The 20,429-nt window shown below is 46.7% G+C and overlaps 1 protein-coding gene across 4 annotated transcripts in view; it reads right to left on the bottom strand.

Annotated features, from left to right (window-relative positions):
• Positions 1-20,429, bottom strand: part of VPS13C (vacuolar protein sorting 13 homolog C) — a 5,236,720-nt gene that overhangs the window by 4,909,889 nt on the left and 306,402 nt on the right. For 2 of the 4 annotated variants that reach the window (XM_069624493.1, XM_069624490.1), the window contains exon 6: positions 12,156-12,215. The exons of the other annotated variants lie outside the window; for them this stretch is intronic. In XM_069624493.1, coding sequence (XP_069480594.1) covers positions 12,156-12,215 — 60 coding nt within the window. The remainder of the gene's footprint in view (positions 1-12,155; positions 12,216-20,429) is intronic. 4 annotated transcript variants of the gene reach the window in all.

The raw sequence follows: 20,429 nt of genomic DNA, 5'->3' as shown, positions 1-20,429 counted from the left end.
CCCCTTCCAGAAACACTTACCTGCGACGCCACATAGGTCTCATCATCCGAATCAACACCTGAATAGAGGTCTGGGGAGGTGCACCCAGAGACACCCCTTGACAGTATCGTCTGCAGCAAGAGTGGGTTCTTACCCACCACCACACCACGTCCCCCACTGGTGGCCGGTTGTGCCTCAGGTTCCTCATGGGTCTGCACCATCTCCTCAACCTCACCAGCATCAAGTGCGTCATCACCTGCAAAAACATGAAAGAAAGAATGGAAACAGGCATTAGCATCATAGCACACAAATAGGCCTGACAAGCTACAGAACCAGTACATGATTTACACATGTCCCACATGACTATAGCCCTCCCATGCATGCACTGTCACAGAGTTGGAAGGGGAGGCAAAAGTCTGACACTGATGACACCAAGATGGAAGAGCAACACATTTGCTGCATGCTGGGTAGCACTGCCATCACACATTGGCCTGTGAGTGGCATGTCCTATACACATAAATGACACATGCCATCACACAGATGGCATGTACCATAGCCATGGTACATTCCACAAGTACATCCATATGTCAGTGAATGAGTACTGTCACCCATCCATGTGAGATGGACATGAAGAGATGAAAAATGCCACATAGTGTGAAAAGATACGGCATGTGCCACACACTGCAACACATCCAGTGTACAAAAATACAGTGATTGCAGGGCCATGTACACATCAATGGTTGTGCACTTCAACATGGCAGGAAACCAGCATGTTCCACATTCAAACAGGCCCAAAAACATCATGTGATCAGGACAATACTTATTCAGCCTGAATGGTCAAATCTTTCAACTACCAAGGTGACACATGTGGGCCTATGTGGGGTTCTTCACTGACAGAAGCATGTCACATATGTCACAATAGGGCTGAGGAATGTGTTGCAAAAGTGGGAGAATTGAAACAATCAGCCTGAAAGAACACTGAAAAATACAAACAATGTTGTTGCATGATGCCACCTCAAGGGCAACTGCCGTAATGTTGCGCTAAATTACTACTGTGGGCAGAAGGGATAGTGTCACACCCAAATTCAAGGACGCAGAATGTTTTGGATGAAGCACATGGGTGACCCATACTACTCAGTCACACACACCCTCACCTGGCACTCAATCAGAACCTGTCACCCAAACAACATACACATGCATTACACACACACGCATGGGCACTCACCGGAGAATGTGTCATAATCGGGTAGTTCTCCCACACCTCGGATCTGTTCCTCTGTGACGAAGGTCCCAGCAACAGACTCATGTTGAGTGAGTTTGTTGTCCTCTTGTGGAGACCCACCGCCAGTCACCAGAGTAGCGGCATGACTTGAGGCCAGCTTGTCCTTTGCTCTGCGTTTCAGGTCGTTCCACCGCTTGTAGCAATCATCAGCTGAGCACCTCACAAATCCAAAGGCACTTATGTCGTTGGCGATGGTCTGCCAGTGTGCCTTACGTTGACTAGGTGTGGTCTTGGACCATGTAGTCACCACCATTTCATGGCTATGTTGCAACACATAGCTCACAAGTGCATTAAGCTCTGCGTCATTAAAGCAAGGCTTCCTTGACAATGCGGAGTGTGTATTCTTGCCTGGGGTCTCAGCCTGTCGTGCCAGAGCACCCTTCTTCCTCTTTTTAGAAGGTGGAGCGGAGCCAGAGTGGCTAACGCCGCTCTGGTCAGTAGGGGCAGAATCACCGGTGGACTGGGTTGTTGGAGTGTGCGAATGCACATTGACCATAGGACTTGGTGCAGGCATTGTCTGAAGTGTGATGTTGGCAGGGGGAACATCAGTATGATGGACCAGGACCGACACTGTCCTGGCTGGGAGAGTCAGAGCTGGGGCGGATGGAGCTGCAGCTGCCCCTGCAACCTCACCACCCTGCATACTTGGGGCATCAGATGACGTAGCTGCCCCAGATCCACGTGCCTTGGTGACAACATGCACCGCCACACGTGGCCTAGACTTGCTGACCTGGAAGTCAGCCAGGGAGTCATCCTGTGCCAGGTCAGGTGCCACAATGGGCTGGTCCAACAGGGGCTGAGCTGGAATGGTCTCAGCCACGTTTCCCTCAACCATGGGGGGGGGGAGCATGGGTGTCCCCGATTGGTCCTCCACACATGGGGTCTAGGGGCACCCTGCAAATCCTGGCCACGTCCCCTACCGCGCCCACCACATCCACCTTTTGAAGGTCGCCCACCTTTGCCTCCCTTACCGCTTGGTCACCTCCCAACCATGGCACTGATGTTCTTGTGCGTATGGGAGGAGCAGTAAACTATTGTCCTGGGCAATTGGGGGTCAAAGGGGTAGGGTACTAGATGGAATTCGTACCCTAGTGCTCTAACAAGGCTGTCTGTGACCCCTGGGGGAAGATGACGGGTCACGCAACGCACAGGCAGCCCAAAAACAAAAATAAACGTGCACGCAACCCCTCGTAGACCACGTGCGTGGAAAAATGAACCCGCACTACGCTGTGGCACCCAGAAACACAAAAATAAGCGTACGCGTGATACACGCAGCCTACAATGACCTCTGAAGGGGTACGCCACTGGAGTCGAGCAGCAAGTGTACATGCATACTGATTGGAAGCTGTGCGTGTGGTGGTGTGCCAGTAGTGTGCAGGTTGCACATGTGGTTTTGTAGGGCCATGTATGGATGTGTATGTACAGGGCCGTGAGGCTGACACATGCGAGTCCTTTCATGTGTGAGACACATGGATGGTGTATTTGTGGGTAAGCATGCAGGCCAAATGCAGATGTGTGAGCACACATGTTTGAATGACTGTGTATGTCAGTTGTCAAGGTTGTGGTGTCACACATGGATGTTGGTTCCAGCTGCATGTATCTGCACTGTGTACATGTGCATGTATGTGTATCTGACAAGTGTGCAACTGTCATGCAACATGGATGCATGTGAGACTGATATGTAGAAGACTGATTGCCAGATGTGACATGGATGCTGATCTCATCACTGCGACACTTGGTGGAGGTGTACACATGCATGTAAGTGTGGTGGCGTGTGTGCATGTCTAGTGCACTCCCTGTGTCTCATGTGATGTCTGGCTCACCTTTGCCTGCTCATGCTGTTGTATGTGTATGGATGGTGCTGGCTGTTGCGATATGGCTGTGGAATAGCTCATGTGTGTGATTTGAAATGACATGTGTGTTGGGGATTGTGATGCCATGTCTGAAGTTTGACAATGACACTCGTGTGCAACTGTCATGTGTGTAGGAGTCCATTGTACGGTGCCCTGATGCCTGTGTCCTATCTCTCCCTGTCTGCAGCATCGACTGATGAAGAGGGCGGAGAGGGTGCTGTGGAGCACAGCGGCAGGGATCGCACCGCCAGCCGGAGACGCAAGGCCCGGCTCCCCTCCCAGGTTGTCATCTCGTCAGGGAGTGAGGAGTCCGGTGCCGCGTCCCAGGTCGCAGCTGCCTTGGGGAGGTCCAAAAGGCGGAGGTTGGAGATGGACTCCTCGGCAGCCGAAGGGGGCAGCTGAGACCCCACAGGGCCCAACGGAGGAAGATGGCACGGAGTCATCCAGGTTGGTGGGGGTTTGATGGAGGAGGAGGCCGTGCAAGGGATAGAGACAGGGTCTGGAGGTGGGGATTCCACTGGTGCTAGTGGTGAAGTGCAGGGGCAGGACAGGAGGCAGCACAGGCCGCCGCAGAGGTGCCCGTGTGTAATCCTGTCCCCGATCATGTGACTGCATCATCTTGCACCAGCAGGGATACCTACGTCCAGACCCGTTCTCAGGGAGGGGATCGGCTTACACCAACTGGCCTTCCTCCCCCTGCGGATGTGGCTATCCGGCACCGGGTTGAGCCTGTCCTGGGTGGGTGGCGTTGCGTCAACGTGCCATGCGAGCTGAGACAGCTCACCAGGGCCGGATTCCTCCGTTTTCTGGACCTTTTTCCGATCCCCTCTTCAACTGAATTCCCTATGTGCCAGTCATCCTCCGTGCCATCTTCTCACCCATGTGTCACCTGGGTGCCCTGTGGAGCTGCCTCTGACCCTGCGGCCAGGCTGGTGGAGGACACATCCCTGCCACAGTCAGGAGTCGGACGTCCAGCAGGGGTGGCCACCTCAACAACTGCACCCCAGCTGGAGGAGGATGTGCAGGCAGCAGGAGCCAGGGCACAGGCAGCGGCACAGCAGTAGCAGCAAGGTGGGAGCCATGATGGCTCGGGGCCTTGATCATCGGAGGGGCAGGCATCGGCCGGAGGGCAGGAGGACCCTGGACAGGAAGTGTCTTCCGTGTGGCAGCGGTTGGGCCATGCGATAGATGCGGAGCGGCAGCGGGCAGAAGAGGCACAGCTCACGATGGTCAGGGCGGAGAACTCCATGCGTAGGGCCCTGAAGCGGGCCGAGTGCCTCGAGGCCATTCGCAGGGACCTGGAGATCCAGATGTCATCGTCCCTGCGAACCCTCGGGGCCATGGAAGAGGACCGCCTCCCGGACATCGAGCAGGAGTTCGATGATGCCCTGGCCCGGGACATCAACAAGTGAGCCGTTGGACTTGCCCGCTGCCCTTGTAAATAGTTATTTAGTATTAGGTTTCCTTTCGTTTTTTCTTTATTTTGGACCGCTTGGACAATGCACCACATTTTTGTATATAGTTTTTTTATTAGGTACTAGTTTTTGGTAGGTTTCATTTCTTAAGTTGGGCTCATGGACCCTGGATTCTTCAATTGTACATAGTTCTACATTGGATTCATCTTTTTTAATATTTTTTTTGTGTTCACCATGGAGCAATGGTTTTTATTTTTTATTTTCCCTTGGATTTGATTTTTTGGACTGTGACTTTGGACAACATTTCTTTTTGGATTTCTTTTGCTTATGTTTTCTTGATTTTCATTATTTATCGGACATGGACCATTTCTTTTGTTATTCCCATTGTTGTGTGTTTAATTTGATTTACATTCATGTTATCTTTAATATATATTTTTTTATACTTCCATTTGTGGTATTATCTCATTGGTTTAATGCATGTAATTATATGGGTTTTGACATTCACTTGCACCCATTGTGTGTGTGTGACGGACATGTGTTCATTTACATACTTGCCATTGGGGTTGTATCATGTAATTGGCATTTCTATGTGGGTGGATGCAATACTTGGGTGGGTCTTTGGCCTGTGGAGGCTGGCCATAAGGGCCAGGGATCTAGATTGTGATGACGTGTTGGCTGGGGGACATGTGTCGGGGCCTGCTGGCAGGTGTCCTGCACTGCTTGGTGGTGGGGGTACAAGGGGACATGAGTGGAGGCCTGCTGGCAGGTGCCCCTCAGTGCTGGGGGGTGGGGTACAGGGGGACATGAGTTGGTGATCAGTGGTGCAAGCGGACAGGTGGCTTGGCTGGGGTGTTTGCCCATGGTGGATGGGCTGCCTGCGGGACATGACCAGGGGTGCAGGGTAGTCCCCTGTGGTGTGGTCTGCCTCCAGGGGCCATGGAGGGTGTAGAGGGAACACCTGGGAGGACCCACACTGCCAATTCACGTGTAGGACTCCCTGCGTACCCCCGAAATTCACGTACCCCGCTCTGACAGCTAAATCGCGTGTGAAACTTCCCGCGAACCCCAGTAATACATGTACCCCACTCGCACAGGGCCTATCGCGTGTGAAACTTCCTGCGAACCCCAGTAATACACGTACCCCACTCGCACAGGGCCTATCGCGTGTGAAACTTCCGGCGCACCCCAGTAATACACGTACCCCACTCGCACAGGGCCTATCGCGTGTGAAACTTCTCGCGAACCCCAGTAATACACGTACCCCACTCGCACAGGGCCTATCGCGTGTGAAACTTCCTGCGAACCCCAGTAATACACGTACCCCACTCGCACAGGGCCTATCGCGTGTGAAACTTCCCGCGAACCCCAGTAATACACGTACCCCACTCGCACAGGGCCTAACGCGTGTGAAACTTCCCGCGAACCCCAGTAATACACGTACCCCACTCGCACAGGGCCTATCGCGTGTGAAACTTCCCGCGAACCCCAGTAATACACGTACCCCACTCGCACAGGGCCTATCGCGTGTGAAACTTCACGCGAAACCCAGGAATATTGGCCCTGTGCGAGCGAGCGGGGTACGTGTAGTTCTGGGGTACAGCGTGAAGTTTCACCTGCGATTTCAACAGGGTACGTGTATTCCTGGGGTTCGTGTGAAGTTTTACCCACGATTTCAGCTGGGTACGTGTATTCCTGGGGTTCGCGTGAAATTTCACCCGCGATTTCAGCAGGGTACGTGTATTACGGGGTTCGCGTGAAGTTTCACCTGCGATTTCAGCAGGGAACGTGTTTTCCTGGGGTTCGCGTGAAGTTTCACCCGCGATTTCATCAGGGAACGTGTATTCCTGGTGTTCGCGTGAAGTTTCACCCGCAATTTCAGCAGGGTACGTGTATTACGGGGTTCGCGTGAAGTTTCACCTGCGATTTCAGCAGGGTACGTGTATTCCTGGGGTTCGCGTGAAGTTTCACCAGCGATTTCAGCAGGGTATGTGTATTACGGGGTTGCGTGAAGTTTCACCCGCGATTTCAGCAGGGTACGTGTATTCCTGGGGTTCGCGTGAAGTTTCACCGGCGATTTCAGCAGGGTATGTGTATTACGGGGTGTGCGTGAAGTTTCACACGCGAAAGGGCAACGCCCGTGCACAATACGTCACAGACGCGCTTACGCGCTAAGGGCCTTTGGTCCAATGATATCACTTACGTGTGCTGAAGCGCTTACGCGCTAAGGGCCTTTCCTCGAATTACACGCTGACGTGCAAGATTTTCACGTGCCAAATCACTCCGTATCAAGCTGGCCACGCGTACACACACGGAAGACCATGCTCCTGCCCTCAAGGCCATTTTCCTGCCCCCAAGAGCCCCGAGCACGCTCCCACCAGCCATCTGCTGCTGCCTGTCTGACAGCCAATGACATTTCTGTTGCTATGTGCTGACGAGGTGAAGATCCACTGCGCTGTTTGCGCACATATTTATGCTGGCGGGGCCACCCCTTTAGCGCCCCGCCAGCCTCCTAGTTTGATGGGGTTAAGTAAAGTGCGTGGAGCTAAGAACTCCACGTACTTTACTGCAGAAAAGATCTGAGTAAAACGGGCCGCGCCCCTGTGGCAGCCAGCCCAATAGAGGATGACGCAGGCAAGGTGAAGGGAATAACATACACAGTCGGAGGGAGAGTGTGAGTTTAGGCAAATATTTTTTTTATGAATCATTGCACTGCTGCTCACAGCACAACTTCAAGTTGGGAGACACTTCTCTGGGGGTCCTGGATGGGGGGGCGATGCCCCCCCCGCCCTATAAAAGCGGCCGCCACTGTGGATGGGGTCGGTTATAAAGCACAGGAGGTAGAGAAGGGGTGAAACTATCAGAGTAGTTGGCATGTGCTAAAGAATTGAGGCACTGGGTGAGACGAAATAAATGGGACGACAGCAGCCATGGTGAGGTGATAGCTGTGCATACAGGCACCATCTTTCCATACATCAAATGGTACAATGGCTCAGGCCAGTGTGCTCTTACTGGATTCGTTTGAGGCTGGCTATAAAAGGTTTATGGATAACTGTGTGCTGCTCGGAGGAGGGGGGAGTCTGACTGCCTAGACTCTGGGCTTCTGTGCAAAAAGGCTGGGTTTATGTGCAGAAAGGCATGGTATGAACTAAATCACTTCTATGGACTGTTTTTTCCCACCCAGATGTTAATTTAAATAAGGTTAAAATAGTTACGCAGAATCGCCCACTTTGTTTAAGTGGTGAAACCAGTGCTGAAACTCACTGTGCAATTTAGGAACTTGAACACTGTTTACCAGGTGCTGCTGTAAAGCAAGATACGATTATTTGTAAATGTTTTATCTTGCAAGATTTAAAATAATGGAGCGGTACAGCACTAAACTGCAAAGTTTGTATAGCTTTACGCTCCCCATCCTGAATTGAAGACTGCACGTGCCAGAATGCAATATTATTTGATCCCAAAAAAGCTGCTCTGCGTTGCTATTCATTATGTGAAACGCTTTAAGCACTACATAAAAGAAATGTATTTTCCATTTTCTTTTGCAAGTATTCACAGATGAGTGAAGCTAAGTGGGATTTTTGTATATGCAGATGTGCTATCCTGTAATCACTGCCCCAATGTTTGATTACACGCCCAACACACTCCCACTCCAGACGTGTTAAAGAGGTATATATCAGGCAGGCGCTAGCTATTGAGGAGAAGAGTTTGGAACATGTTTCGACAGCTCTGGTGATAAAGTGAAATTGTGCAGGGGGGTCATATCGCAGTCATTTCACGGCACAATTTATATCACTTCAGGAACAGCATAAAGATTTACCTTGCCCAAGCTGATTAAAGCAGTAGACTGATTTGGGCCATAACATATTCAGATTGCCTGTATTCCACTGTGGGCAATTGAGATAAAAAATAAGTTACATGCATTATATAAAATGTTTTCTCCTAACTTTTGGAAGCCACTACCATGGATTACTGGAGTCGATTTCCAGAAAATAATGATTATGTTTGACGTTTGGAGTTGCTACTATTCTTCTCCAGCCCAGCATTGTCAAAGCACCACAGACCCCGAGTGCACATCTCCACACTGATGTAATGACCAGGCCCTTAGAGAGCGGAGACTCTGGATCTAAAAAGCAAATACATAACCTATTTTACAGCCAGTCAGCAGAGAGCGTGCTGCTGCATGGATTACACAGAAAGCCCACTGATGTTTAAGGGCTGAGCAGGTGGGTGGAAGGTAGAGTGGTACAAGGCCACCCATTCCACAGGCAAACAGACCTCACTTCCAGCAGAAGCTAGCCCATCCTCTGCCAAGTCATTAACAAATATGCAGGCCACTTGACATAATGAAGGTAGAGCTACGTAGCCAGAGCACCCACCTGTAACCCAGCTACACCAATGAGCAGGGCTGCCCGGAGCAGTAAGAGTTTTCAATTGTGCTGCATGCTTTTGTGCGAGCAGCTCGTGCTCATAACACCCATATAAATGAACATTTTAAAAATAAAAAAAGAAAGTGCTCCGTGTGTGCTTTTAAATCAGGCCCACACATGACTGTAAAAGTGGCCCACGCTGAATCAAGTTGGCCTAAAGACAAATGTCCGTATGGAAAAAGCTTGCTGCCAGCTATGTCACCCACCATGACTCTGTGCCGTCTCGCCTGAGCAGCTGCATAAATAAGGCAGACGTTAGCGAAAGCCATATAAAAAACATTTTGTCAGCCTCTGCTTTGATCTGCCCTTACTTACCCGGACAGGACGATAACTGGGAAGCAAATGCAGTTAAACGTTAGCCAAGCTGCTGGGCCTCTGCATACTCGCCTGCCCATGCGGTGTAGATGGCAGCACGTGTGACGGCACCACGGCTGAGCACATGAATTGAAACAATGTTTCAGCTCAGACCGAGAGTCTCTGCCTCGCCTGAGGGTAATGCACACAAAGCTTAGGCTTCAATAGTAATGACTTCAAAACAGCCTCCCTCTTGAAAAATCACATTGCAATTAGTGGGACGTGATTAATTTAATAAAACGCAAATGAGTGGTATTGTATCGCAAATTGCGATGCAATACATTTTATGCCTTGCTTTATGATAACCTGGAGTCTGTCCAAATAGGCACCTGTGTGCTAAGGTCATGCTCTTGAAAATTATTTTTTCGTTCAACTGTCAGCCAGTGAAGATCAATTCGGTCTTTGGTAAGTATTCCTAATTTGTCTGGGGCAAGATTGTAGTCTATGTTTGGCTGCAAAAAATGTACTCAGTAGACACCCTGATTTACTGATGATCAACCCGATTCACTACAGTAGGTACTACGAGGCAACATTTTGAAAAGTGTCTGAAGCTAAATGTTCGATATATTGGTTATTCCTTCAAAATTTTTACTACTGTATACAGTTTGAAAGTTTATTAAAGCAGTTTCAAAGAGAATTATAACGCCAGTCCAAAAATGTGAAATGGCAAGGTTACAGTTTACTTAAGTTCATTCACGAAAAGAGAGCACAATCAATCTTTCTTGGAAATTTTCTCAAATGTGCTGAAGCCATTAAGTGACTGAAACATGCTGCACAAAAAACGAACATCACTTGGAAAAGCTCCATCTGATACAAAGCAAAAATCAATATCAAGAGCTTCTGAAACACAACAACAAACAGCAGCACGACTTGCCGAACAGAGGACAAGATCAACTTTCTCTAGGGCAAATGCGATGCCACAGCCAACTGAAGCAAGACTTGCTGACAAGAGGACAAGAGAAACATCCTTCAGGGCACATGAGACACCACTCGATCAGGACACGAGCAACGCCGGTACCCCAGTTAGTTTTAGAATACAAATTGTTTCTGTTATGAATCAGATGGTGTCATCACTGGTTTCCCGGGAGTGTCTTCTTCCCATCTGGCCAGTGGACAGCAGCCGCTAACTGATCCAGGCCCTGCGGGCGACTATAATGGAGGATCACATGGAGGGTGGGGGGCAACTCACAGGGGAGTCTGACATCATCGGATGAGACATGGCATTCCTCTTTTCCTTTTAAGGATGTCCCTTCCATTCCTCATTCCTTAAGGGCATGCTGTTATAGTTCCTCATTCCATCGGAAACCTACTCAAGACACTTCCTCAGGCTATATCACAAACTGGCTTCTCTTTTTCTAATGCTGGACGTACTGCCACAAGGAAGAGGAGCCAAGTAATGAAGATCACGAAAAGTCAAGAACACATGCTGCACTCTAGTTGTTGCGAGCGCATTTTGACAGGTGAGACATTTAAATCGGTAAATGAGCTGATGAGCAGAACCTGCCCAGATAACTCTTGTCTGCTCTGTGCTGACGAGAGACTGCCAGGTGGAAGTGACGTCCGTGGAGCCAACCGGCTCATGAGAGGAATCGAGGGAGGCAGACTGCAGAGTCTGGTAAGCCAAGGGAATGCCAGAGCAGGAAGGACGTCTTCCTGCCATACAGCTATACCCGAGAGCAGCCTTGCGCTACTTTGAGCCCAGGGGAACGCACAGCCACAAGGATGGTGAGAACAGCAAGGCAGAGGTGGCAAAGCCAAAAAGAGAAAGCAGGACACCGGCAGCATACTGCAGGTACACCGCTGGAGAGAGAGTCCATTCCCACAACAGTAACCCGGTGAGTCCACCCAAGAGGAGAGGGGACACTGGGGCATACCGACAATGGTTCCAAAAGGAAACGGAAGTAAATGATTTGAATGAGACGGAACGAAGGGTGCCATAGGTCTTAAAGAAACACAACAATCCAATAGCAAGTGTGTCCAGTATGCATATGGAAAGTCCTGGCAGGAGAGTATACCAGGCATTACAAGTCACAAGTGTATGCGAATAAGTGGTTTGCATACAGATAAAGCCCTGGCAGGAGAAGTATACCAGTAATTTGCAAGTCACAAGTGTTTACATACAAGACAAGCCCCCACAAGAGTGTGCCAGTCAAGATCAAGCTGAACAATATATGAAATAGATTACATGAGAAAATCCTGAATGAGATAACCAAGGAGTGTGAGACAAACATATCCATGAGTGGAAGAAGCCTGGCATGAGAGTACAGCGGGCAGTCCACTAAGATTCAGATTGTCAATCCAGTTACTGTGTACACTATGGATTCAAATAAACTCAAGGAACTGCTATTGAGAGAAGAGAAATCCAGGGGAAGTGAATTACCCGTTGGAAAGGTGGTCTGTGAATGGCTGTATTTACCTGGTACTGTTGTTGGCATTAACTATTTATTCTTTTGAACATTTGCACATTTTTCAAGGCCAGAGACATTTCCCTTTCACGTTGGAGTTGATTTTAGAATGTGAGGGTCAGAATAGGACTTTGGACACAGGACTCGTTTTCAACATCTTGACAAAGGACTGACCAGTTCATTTTGTATTGATAGGGAAAATACCCCTCAGCACAGGGACAGAGGCATTTTCCAAACCCATTTTTGTTTAATAAAAGTCTATGGCCAAAATCATGAACCTAATGTGTCTGAGTTTCATTCCTGACCCCTCACATTTCCAACATGCCAAACCAGACAGTCAACATAATTTTGCTCTGTAAGCAAAATTAGGAGCCATGCATCACAAAGGAATACTCTTTCTAAAAATATCAATGAAGGTATTAAAAACAACCGTGCATACCCACCAAGTGTACTGTCTTTGTAAACAAAGCTCTCCAAGTTGTAGCAGTCCCTCGAATGCACACCTTCATCCCATGATAGCAAAAGTAATAGAAAGCAGATTTTTCAGTCCAATAGGATGTGCTGATAATTTGGGAAATATACCAGACAATTATAATTTACAGGCCAAATGACAGTGTGATAAAAGGCACCATTTAAACACAGGGCTTGCAAAATCTAATAGCCCACTAGCATTGGCAAGTAGTTTTTATGAAGGGCGAGTACAATTTGCATGATACTGGACCTTGCCGGTGACTAAGGTGATGTAAAAACAGATTTTTAATTTACTGCACACACACACTTGGTATGCAGTAAATGGCAAATACAAGTTTCACTGTGCATTTTTGACAGCATTGCACCAAATATGATATGTGCTTATGGTGACATACACCATTTTACAAAAGGCACAAGTAAATATTTTATCATCAGTCACCTTGGGGGAAGTGCATTTCTTTTAGGTCGAGTATGTAAACTAAGGAACTCGCCCTGCAGGTCCAGTGGGATTTTTAAGAATTTGCAAGGCCTGATACATATGGTACAACAATGCATTAGCTATAAGTTCAAATTGGGTTTGTGCCATTGACAACAATTGAGAGAGCCATGAGGAACACAAAGTCGAAAGGTGATATTTGCAAATTCTCTGGATTTAAAAAAATGAAGGAGGCTTGGCAATGTCCTGCCACCTGGATCTGTGGCTTCGATGAGCTATATGGGAATTCTGATCCAATACTAACAGGTCTTAAACATTTGTGTTAGCAAAGTTTAACATGAATTTTCTTTTAAATATAGTTGGCTTATTGTTGCTTTTAAATGAAACATTGGTACAATCATGCTGACAATGTCTTTATTCTCCGCTGAAGATGTTGACTGATGCAAATATATAAGCTGCACCTAAACTGAGATCCATCACTCGAGTGTTTGCATCGTCGTAAACAATTATTTTTTATTGACATCCATATCATTTCCGAACTTTGACAAATTAGTAAAACATTTGAACTAATAACGTATCCAATAATGTCAAGAATCAACATGTAAATTAGCACTGTCATTCTGTGAGAATTGGAAGCCTGGACTCAATCCTTGTTTCGTTGTTAGGAATTGCAGGAAAACGCTTACATTCTGGGAAGCAGTGAGCAATCATGAACATTTGATTCATGATCTAGGTACCAATGGCCTTTAAAATTAAAACCCTACAAACTGGCAAGATCTTAGCTTCACAGAGTGACAGTAGGTGCTAACAGGTGACCAACCACAGCTGAAATGTTGGGGGGTGGGGGGGGGTGTTGCCCGATGTACATTCATCCATTTAGGATTGTGGTGTTGTAGTGTTTTAGCAGCATTATTTTGCAAAATTACAGTTGCGACTAATCTAGCAACATCATCCCCGATTCTCTGGATGGAAGCTGCACTTAGGTGGCCAGGGAAAGGCAGAAGCTACCTGACTGACCCCACCCTTGGGGTGGCTATCTGCGGGAGGACCACATAGGGGAAGACAAACTCCAGAAAGGCAGGAAAACACTGAATCAAAATAAACCTTCATATGTTATTCTTAATGACACCTTAATGAAGCCTTTGCAACATGCCTGTATGGCTTATTGTGACGCAGATAAAGAATTCCCAAGTTTTCTTGACCAACAACCTTATTTACTCCCCGCCCACCCCCCAGTTCCCCTTATTTTTAGTACTGGGATGAGGAAGCGTGATGGAACAAAGAGGATGACGAGAAGCAGTAAGCAAATGCTGCATTCTAGTCTTTGGAAAGTGTAAACTAATGCTGGGAAGTTTAAAACACACCGCTGAACAGACTACGAGTGAGAGGCAGAGACTGCAGTGGAACACAGCTTGTGTTGCGACAGGTTGGAACGCCAGAAGCGAGCAACTGTGTAAGGCAGCATGGAGGCTGACGAGAACGGCATGCAGAGAGACCGGGCCAAGAGAAGCTCATCGTTGATTACTATAGGCAGCCTGAGCCGCCAGAAGCAAAGCAAAAGAAAGCAGGCGCCAAACAGCTAACGGGACGCAACCCCAGGCAGCGAACCGAAGACGGAAGGATGCGAGGAATGCCAGAGCTGCTCGGTAAGCCCAGAGAGAGCGAGTGGCGCGTATCGTTAACAACGTAAGAAAGCCCAATTAAAGTAATTGGAGTAACTGATACAAATATGAACAGTTTTAAGAGAGGGTCGGTGACCCAATACTGGAAAAGCTTTATTTCTTGGATAAAAGAGTGAGCAGAGAATATAAAAGCCCTAGCAGGATAGTGAACCAGGCATAGTGTGAGTCTGGGACTCACACCCATAAAAGGATATAAAGCCCTGGGAGGAGAGTAAACCAGACACTGTGCTAGTCTGGGGCCTGCACCCAAGAAACCAAATTGTGATATACTGGCAGGAGAGTAAACCAGGAATAAGAACAGACGTAAACCTGAAACCGTGGTAGAGTGATAACGAATACAAAAAGGGAAGACTTGTATCCCTTTTTAAGGATCAGTAATAAAGTCACAATATCCTAGCAGTAAAACACACCAGGAGTAAATAACGGAACAGCCAAAGAAAAGGGAAGAACGATATCCCTTTAAGGTCAATCGAGATAAATGGAAGTTTCACAAAACCAGTGTTTAAATGAGACTCAAGGGAAGGCTTATTCCCCATGGAATACATTGGATGGTGAAAACCAGAAGGAACAAAGGTAAAGAGTGGTTTTCCTTAAAACTGTGTATGTAAAAAAAGTGGAGAAACTCAAGGGAGAAGTCGTCTCCCTTGAAACTGATGTAAAATATTGCATAAGAAAAACCGACAATGGGAGAGCCCTGAAACAATTATTTGACCTTTTTTTCCCCCAGAAGTACCAGACAGTGAAAGACCAGCAGAGCCCTTCCTCTCGTGGAACTTCAATTACTTTTTGTTTTCGGCACACCAGCACTTTATGTTTGTAACTCTGAACGAAAGCTACAAATGAATAGCTTGCAGAAATCTCCTTGTACACATTGTTTTAAGTTTAGCGTCTAAGGGTCAGTTTAGGGTTTTTGGTCACAGGATGGAGGACGCTCTTAGGTTTAATATCCTGACACAAATGTTCATTAGTTTTGTTGAGGCAGGAAAACCCCTCAGACAGAGACTGGTGGGATTTCCCCAACCCCTCTTATTATTTTAACTATTTTAACAATAAAAGGTCTAATTTCATACTGAAACATGTGACTGTGTCTGAGTCTTACTCTTGATCCCTTACACGGTGTACTCACTGTTGCAAAGAAAATTAGATGTGTACAGTGACATGTTTGCAGCATGCATTAAGGAACGAAGGACCAGTCTGCTGTAGGAAGAATGGATTCAGGAGGACTGCCTTTTATTTAGGATGATTGCATTTTTGAGCTAAGCTTCTTTTGGAATTTATGAGTGAAAGGGATCCATCAAGCCCCATGGACTGTGACCCCAATGATTGATGGATGGATTCTAGGAATTACCTATGGAAAGAGAATGGTCTCCTTTAGGGTATAGGGCCTGGAGATTTGCTTGTTGACAAACTACCTTTCACCTGGCGATGGATTTTGGGCTTTGTCACTGGGCCAAAAAACTACATTTTTTAGTTATTCGATTCTGGGAATTTTCTCAAAGGAGGGATGTGCAACAGGTTTATCAGTTGAAATAATGGGCTCAGGGGACATCTCCAGGTCCCAGGAACAAAGCATGACTCCTTACCTGAATGATGGGTGGCTCTACAGATTCAAAGAGGGTAGAAAATCAATCTCCTGTAGGAAGAGTAGACTGAGAACATTTGCAGGGCCAAACAAGGTTTCCTTTATAGGATCTAGGGGCTATGGAGAGTCACCAATGGACAAAGATGGTCAACTATAGGAAGAATGGGTTTTTGAGCGTCGCCAAGGGCCAAAGAACCTTGTACCAGTAGAAGGAATGGGCTCTGTTGATCACCACAAGGACAGAGTAGCTGGCATTAAAATGTAAAACTGCGACAGTAAGACCTACACAAAAACACAACTTCTTGTTCAGTTGGAAGAGTTCGTTCTAGTGATTAACAAAGAGGTGGTGAGCCAGCATCTAATAGGAAACATTGGTTCTGGGGAGTCGACCCAGATTCATATGTGTGGGAGGGACAGGATTTTGAGATTCACCAGGGACAGAAACATTAGCCACCTGCGTGAACAAGGGTTCTTGGGACTTGGATAGCGCCGGACTGGTTCATAAAATTGTCTTGGTTATCAATGAAAAAAGTGGCCCACGTTTGCAAATAGCATTCTGTTCCTTTTCCAATAGACTGTTTGAGTAAAACCCAAGAGGGAAATTTATGATGAAATATGAAGCAAATTATTTGTTTTAAAGAATATCTGTTTAAGGACTACTAGCTGGGCACTCCACAAACTGGCCCGCTTTGGCCAAAATACTAGTCCACTTTGACCAACAGAAAAAAACAGAACCAAACGAGAATGTTGGGCCTGTACTTCAAATTGCCTGATAAGCCAGCCCGAGCCTGGATTCCGACAGTGATCGAGAAGCTTGTGAGGAATAAACTCAAGAATGGGTGTAAGCTTATTGACTCAAGCTGAACTTACATAACACTCTGTTAATCCGACCATAGTGGGAGAAAGGCGAAATGCACATGCAAAATACCCCCAATGTACACATGCGTAGTATAGAACAAGCTCAATACCTCTGCCAGATGTGCCGATGGATTGTGGCCCACAATTACAGTAGAATTAAGAAACAAAACAAAAACGGATTAATGTGATTATACAGGCATTCGGTCCCATGTAGGAAGGATAAATTCTGGGATTCACTCACGAAGGGTAAAAAAACATGTCACTCGGAGGAACAAACTAGTCGATCTTAGATGTTTGATAAAGGGACACTGTGCTCTCCTAACTTAAACTCCAAGTTTCCTTGTTGTATTCAGTATTGATACTACACTTCTATGAGACCAATCCACGGCATCAGTAGTCTGGAGGTTCTAACACTACAAGGCAACCTTTGTGAAGTAAATAATCCAGACAATAGATGCGCTGTGGTTCAGAATTCTATTTGTATTCTTAAATCAAAAGAAAATGAGCTGCAAATTCTGTGCACATATACCTGAATAACCAAACACTCATTATTCCACATAAATTAATATTTAAACCAAAAAATAGTACACTTGTACATGTGAGTAAAAGCATAAATGACCACATCTGAGTAATAGCACAAAGGACCTACATTAATTCATTGGAGCACGTGCTAATATTTCGCCAATCAGGGCTTTGTCCAGGTAATATTTATATCAGTCCATCAGTGAGACCAGATATCAAAAAGCGAATTTGCATACAGTTTCTAAGACCACACTGTTAGTACAGTTGCATTATCACAATTTTACAGGCACTTGATACTACATTCATCTTATTTGCACATAGATATAATTATAAACAATTGTACATTGTGCTCTCTCAATCCATAGTCCTTTTATGGATAATATCTAGCTACCAATTGGTCTTCAATTATTTTGAATAGGATTCACAATATAGATCCAGTCCACTCATTCAGCGTTCAAAGCTCTGGATGGTCAATATCTATTTCATAGCCTGTGATTAATGGCCAATCATTAATGGTACCCTTGTTCAATCACAGATATGTTCTACATCACAGGTTACGAGGAATTCTTAACTTATATACTCATTCATCATAGTCCTTGTAAGTAGCATTTAGTCTTGACCTTGTATCCACTTAACAGCCACGTTTGGAATCAAATTTCAACACATTGTTTCACAAAAGGCAGTGGTGTTCTGCGTGTAGCCGCCGCATTTTGGAAGTTGGGCTTTGAACTATGTATTTCACCCCACCAAAGAAAGGGACAGTGGCTGCAGTCAATGGCGCTGGAATCTGAAAAATAATTACATTACAGCTATAGCTAAGAACTATGAGGCAAACCATGAAATCCGACGGATTCCGGGACAATGGTCAAGTGGGATGGAGATGCCTTATTGTCAAGACTGTTCCGAAACAGAAAACGTTTTTCATGTTATTTCATGGAACTCACGTGGCCGTCATTCTTGACCAACAAACACGCCCTAGATAAACAGCTTTTTCTTCTGCAGGAAACCTGGTTGACTTCCCGTTTTGCTCTTGATGGCTACTCTTTAGAATTTGGTCTATCTGCCTCCCCTAAAGTGGGATGTCTGAAGGGTGGCCTTTGTATTGGTGCTAAATCGGCCTACGAACTGATAGAATTGCCGGCAATGAGCACCTATAACAATTTGTTAGGCGCTGTATTAAGGAACCCCCCCTTTAGAAGAAGGAACACCATGGCCATTACACTGTATGACCCTCCGGTTGCGAACATAACCCTGGCATTTAAAAAAAACATGTGTGACATTTTCAGAACATGGCAGCCCCAACATCTTAAGGGTGGAATCAAAGTGACCTTGGATTTTAAGACAGACTGTCGAGAAAACACAACAAGGTCACAGAAGGGTAACTAGAAAAAACATAATTATACATGTGCTAATCGCACAGGCAGCTTTTGCTGCCAGGGGCGGGTGGCACCCGAGGCAGCACTATCATTATAAACAATAAAAGGTAAGTGGCGGCAGGTGAATAGGCATGGTGCAGGAGCATTAACTTCTCCCACGAATTAGCGCAAGTGAACGAGTGTAGTGCAACAATGTAACAAGACTACCCCCAAGAACCCACCCGAAATGGGTTATATTTACAGAGCCTTCCTGAAGGTACAAGGCGCCTTTGCCATAATAGGTCCGGTGTACAAGGCACAAGGTCTTGAAGTTAATTATGTGGTCCACTGGAATCCAGTGTAATTTTCCAAGCAGCAGACAGGTAAGGTAGATCTAGGTGAGTTGGTTGCCAATCTGACGGCCAAGTTCTGTAGGACTTGCAGCCGATTAATGCGATACTTAGGCTGCGCCAGCCGTGTAGCATTGCAGTAATCTATTACCTCTGAAATAGAAGAATTTTTCTTAGGGATTTCTATTTGATGTGACCTGCGCTAGATCTGCTGCTAACCTGAAGTGTCGGGGCAGGGACTCGGGCATTTTTTTTACCTGTTTTACCAACTTCACCAGTGTTGTTAAAGGACCGGGTTTCAGTGGCCAACAGTGTGTAGTCGACAGGCTGTTTGAGGCAGAGGGGCCAACAATCAAAACTTCAGTCTTGTCCCCATTTAGTTTGAGCCAATTCTGGTGCATCCATTTACCAATAGCAGATAAAGTGTCTAATCTGTGAGGCAGATGAAGTGAAGTCTTGATCAACCCAGAAGACCAGTTGTGCGTTTGCATATGAATTTAAAAAACATCCAAAAGAGTTGATAGCCATCAAAAGTCTGACAGGGCTGAGCCCTTGGGGACATCCCATCCGACAGACTTCTCCGGCCTTGTATGGCAGCAGAGACACCGTCTGGGACTGAGTAAGAGAAATCATTTTAGCAAGAGCAAGGCTAAGTCAGAAAAAAACACTTCTCCTCTGTCTTCTCTCTACCTCTCCCCTGCTAACCTCCGCTTCCTACCTGCTACCTCCTACTCCAGCTGAGCTAGCCGACTGGTGGCCTGGATCACCTCAGAACTGTACAGGTTCCAGGCACCCACAACAGTTCCTGCACTTGCCTCCAGGTCCCCGCACTACTTGCTGCACTACACACTCACCAATAAGATTGCACTTAACCCGGCCTTCCTGGACTAGGTGCACTTATCCCTTACCCCATCACTCGCACTTCCTGTCTGGGCACTTACAAAAACTGAATTCACCCAAACCAGTACGTTCGTTGTCGGTCTCCCCCTTTTTCTCCCCTTATCCCCTCCTTGCATTGTGCACCTGTAGCAGTTGTGTGAGTGGCACACTTTAAAATGTCCTATCAACTTAACCATTCTCCTCCGCTCCCCAATCCATTCCCCTTATGTCAATGTCCACTTGTGTTCATTCGAGCAAGTAGTGCTCTCTAGAATGGCTGTTGAGCTGTTACGTGCCTCCACCTCTCTTCCTCCCCCCCGCCCTCACTACTTGTCACGCACTAGCATCCTGTCACTTTGTTACTCATGTACCCCCACCTTGCCTTCCCCCACTATCTGTTAACGCACTTGAATCAGCAGAAATGTTGTCAGGCTTAGTATGCTTATTATCATTGTATATCATTTGGAATTCTCCAAGGCCTTATCAATGATTGTGTCTCATGTTCCCCTCGTCTTGGAGTGCTTTGAAGCACTCCTTCTGTGTCTAAGCGCTTTATAAATAAACAATACAAGAGGTCATGAT

Source organism: Ambystoma mexicanum, chromosome 11 (genome assembly GCF_040938575.1).
Source record: "Ambystoma mexicanum isolate Mex_15411 chromosome 11, UKY_AmexF1_1, whole genome shotgun sequence".
Classification (NCBI taxonomy): domain Eukaryota; kingdom Metazoa; phylum Chordata; class Amphibia; order Caudata; family Ambystomatidae; genus Ambystoma; species Ambystoma mexicanum.
This window is presented reverse-complemented; position numbering and strand designations above follow the sequence as displayed.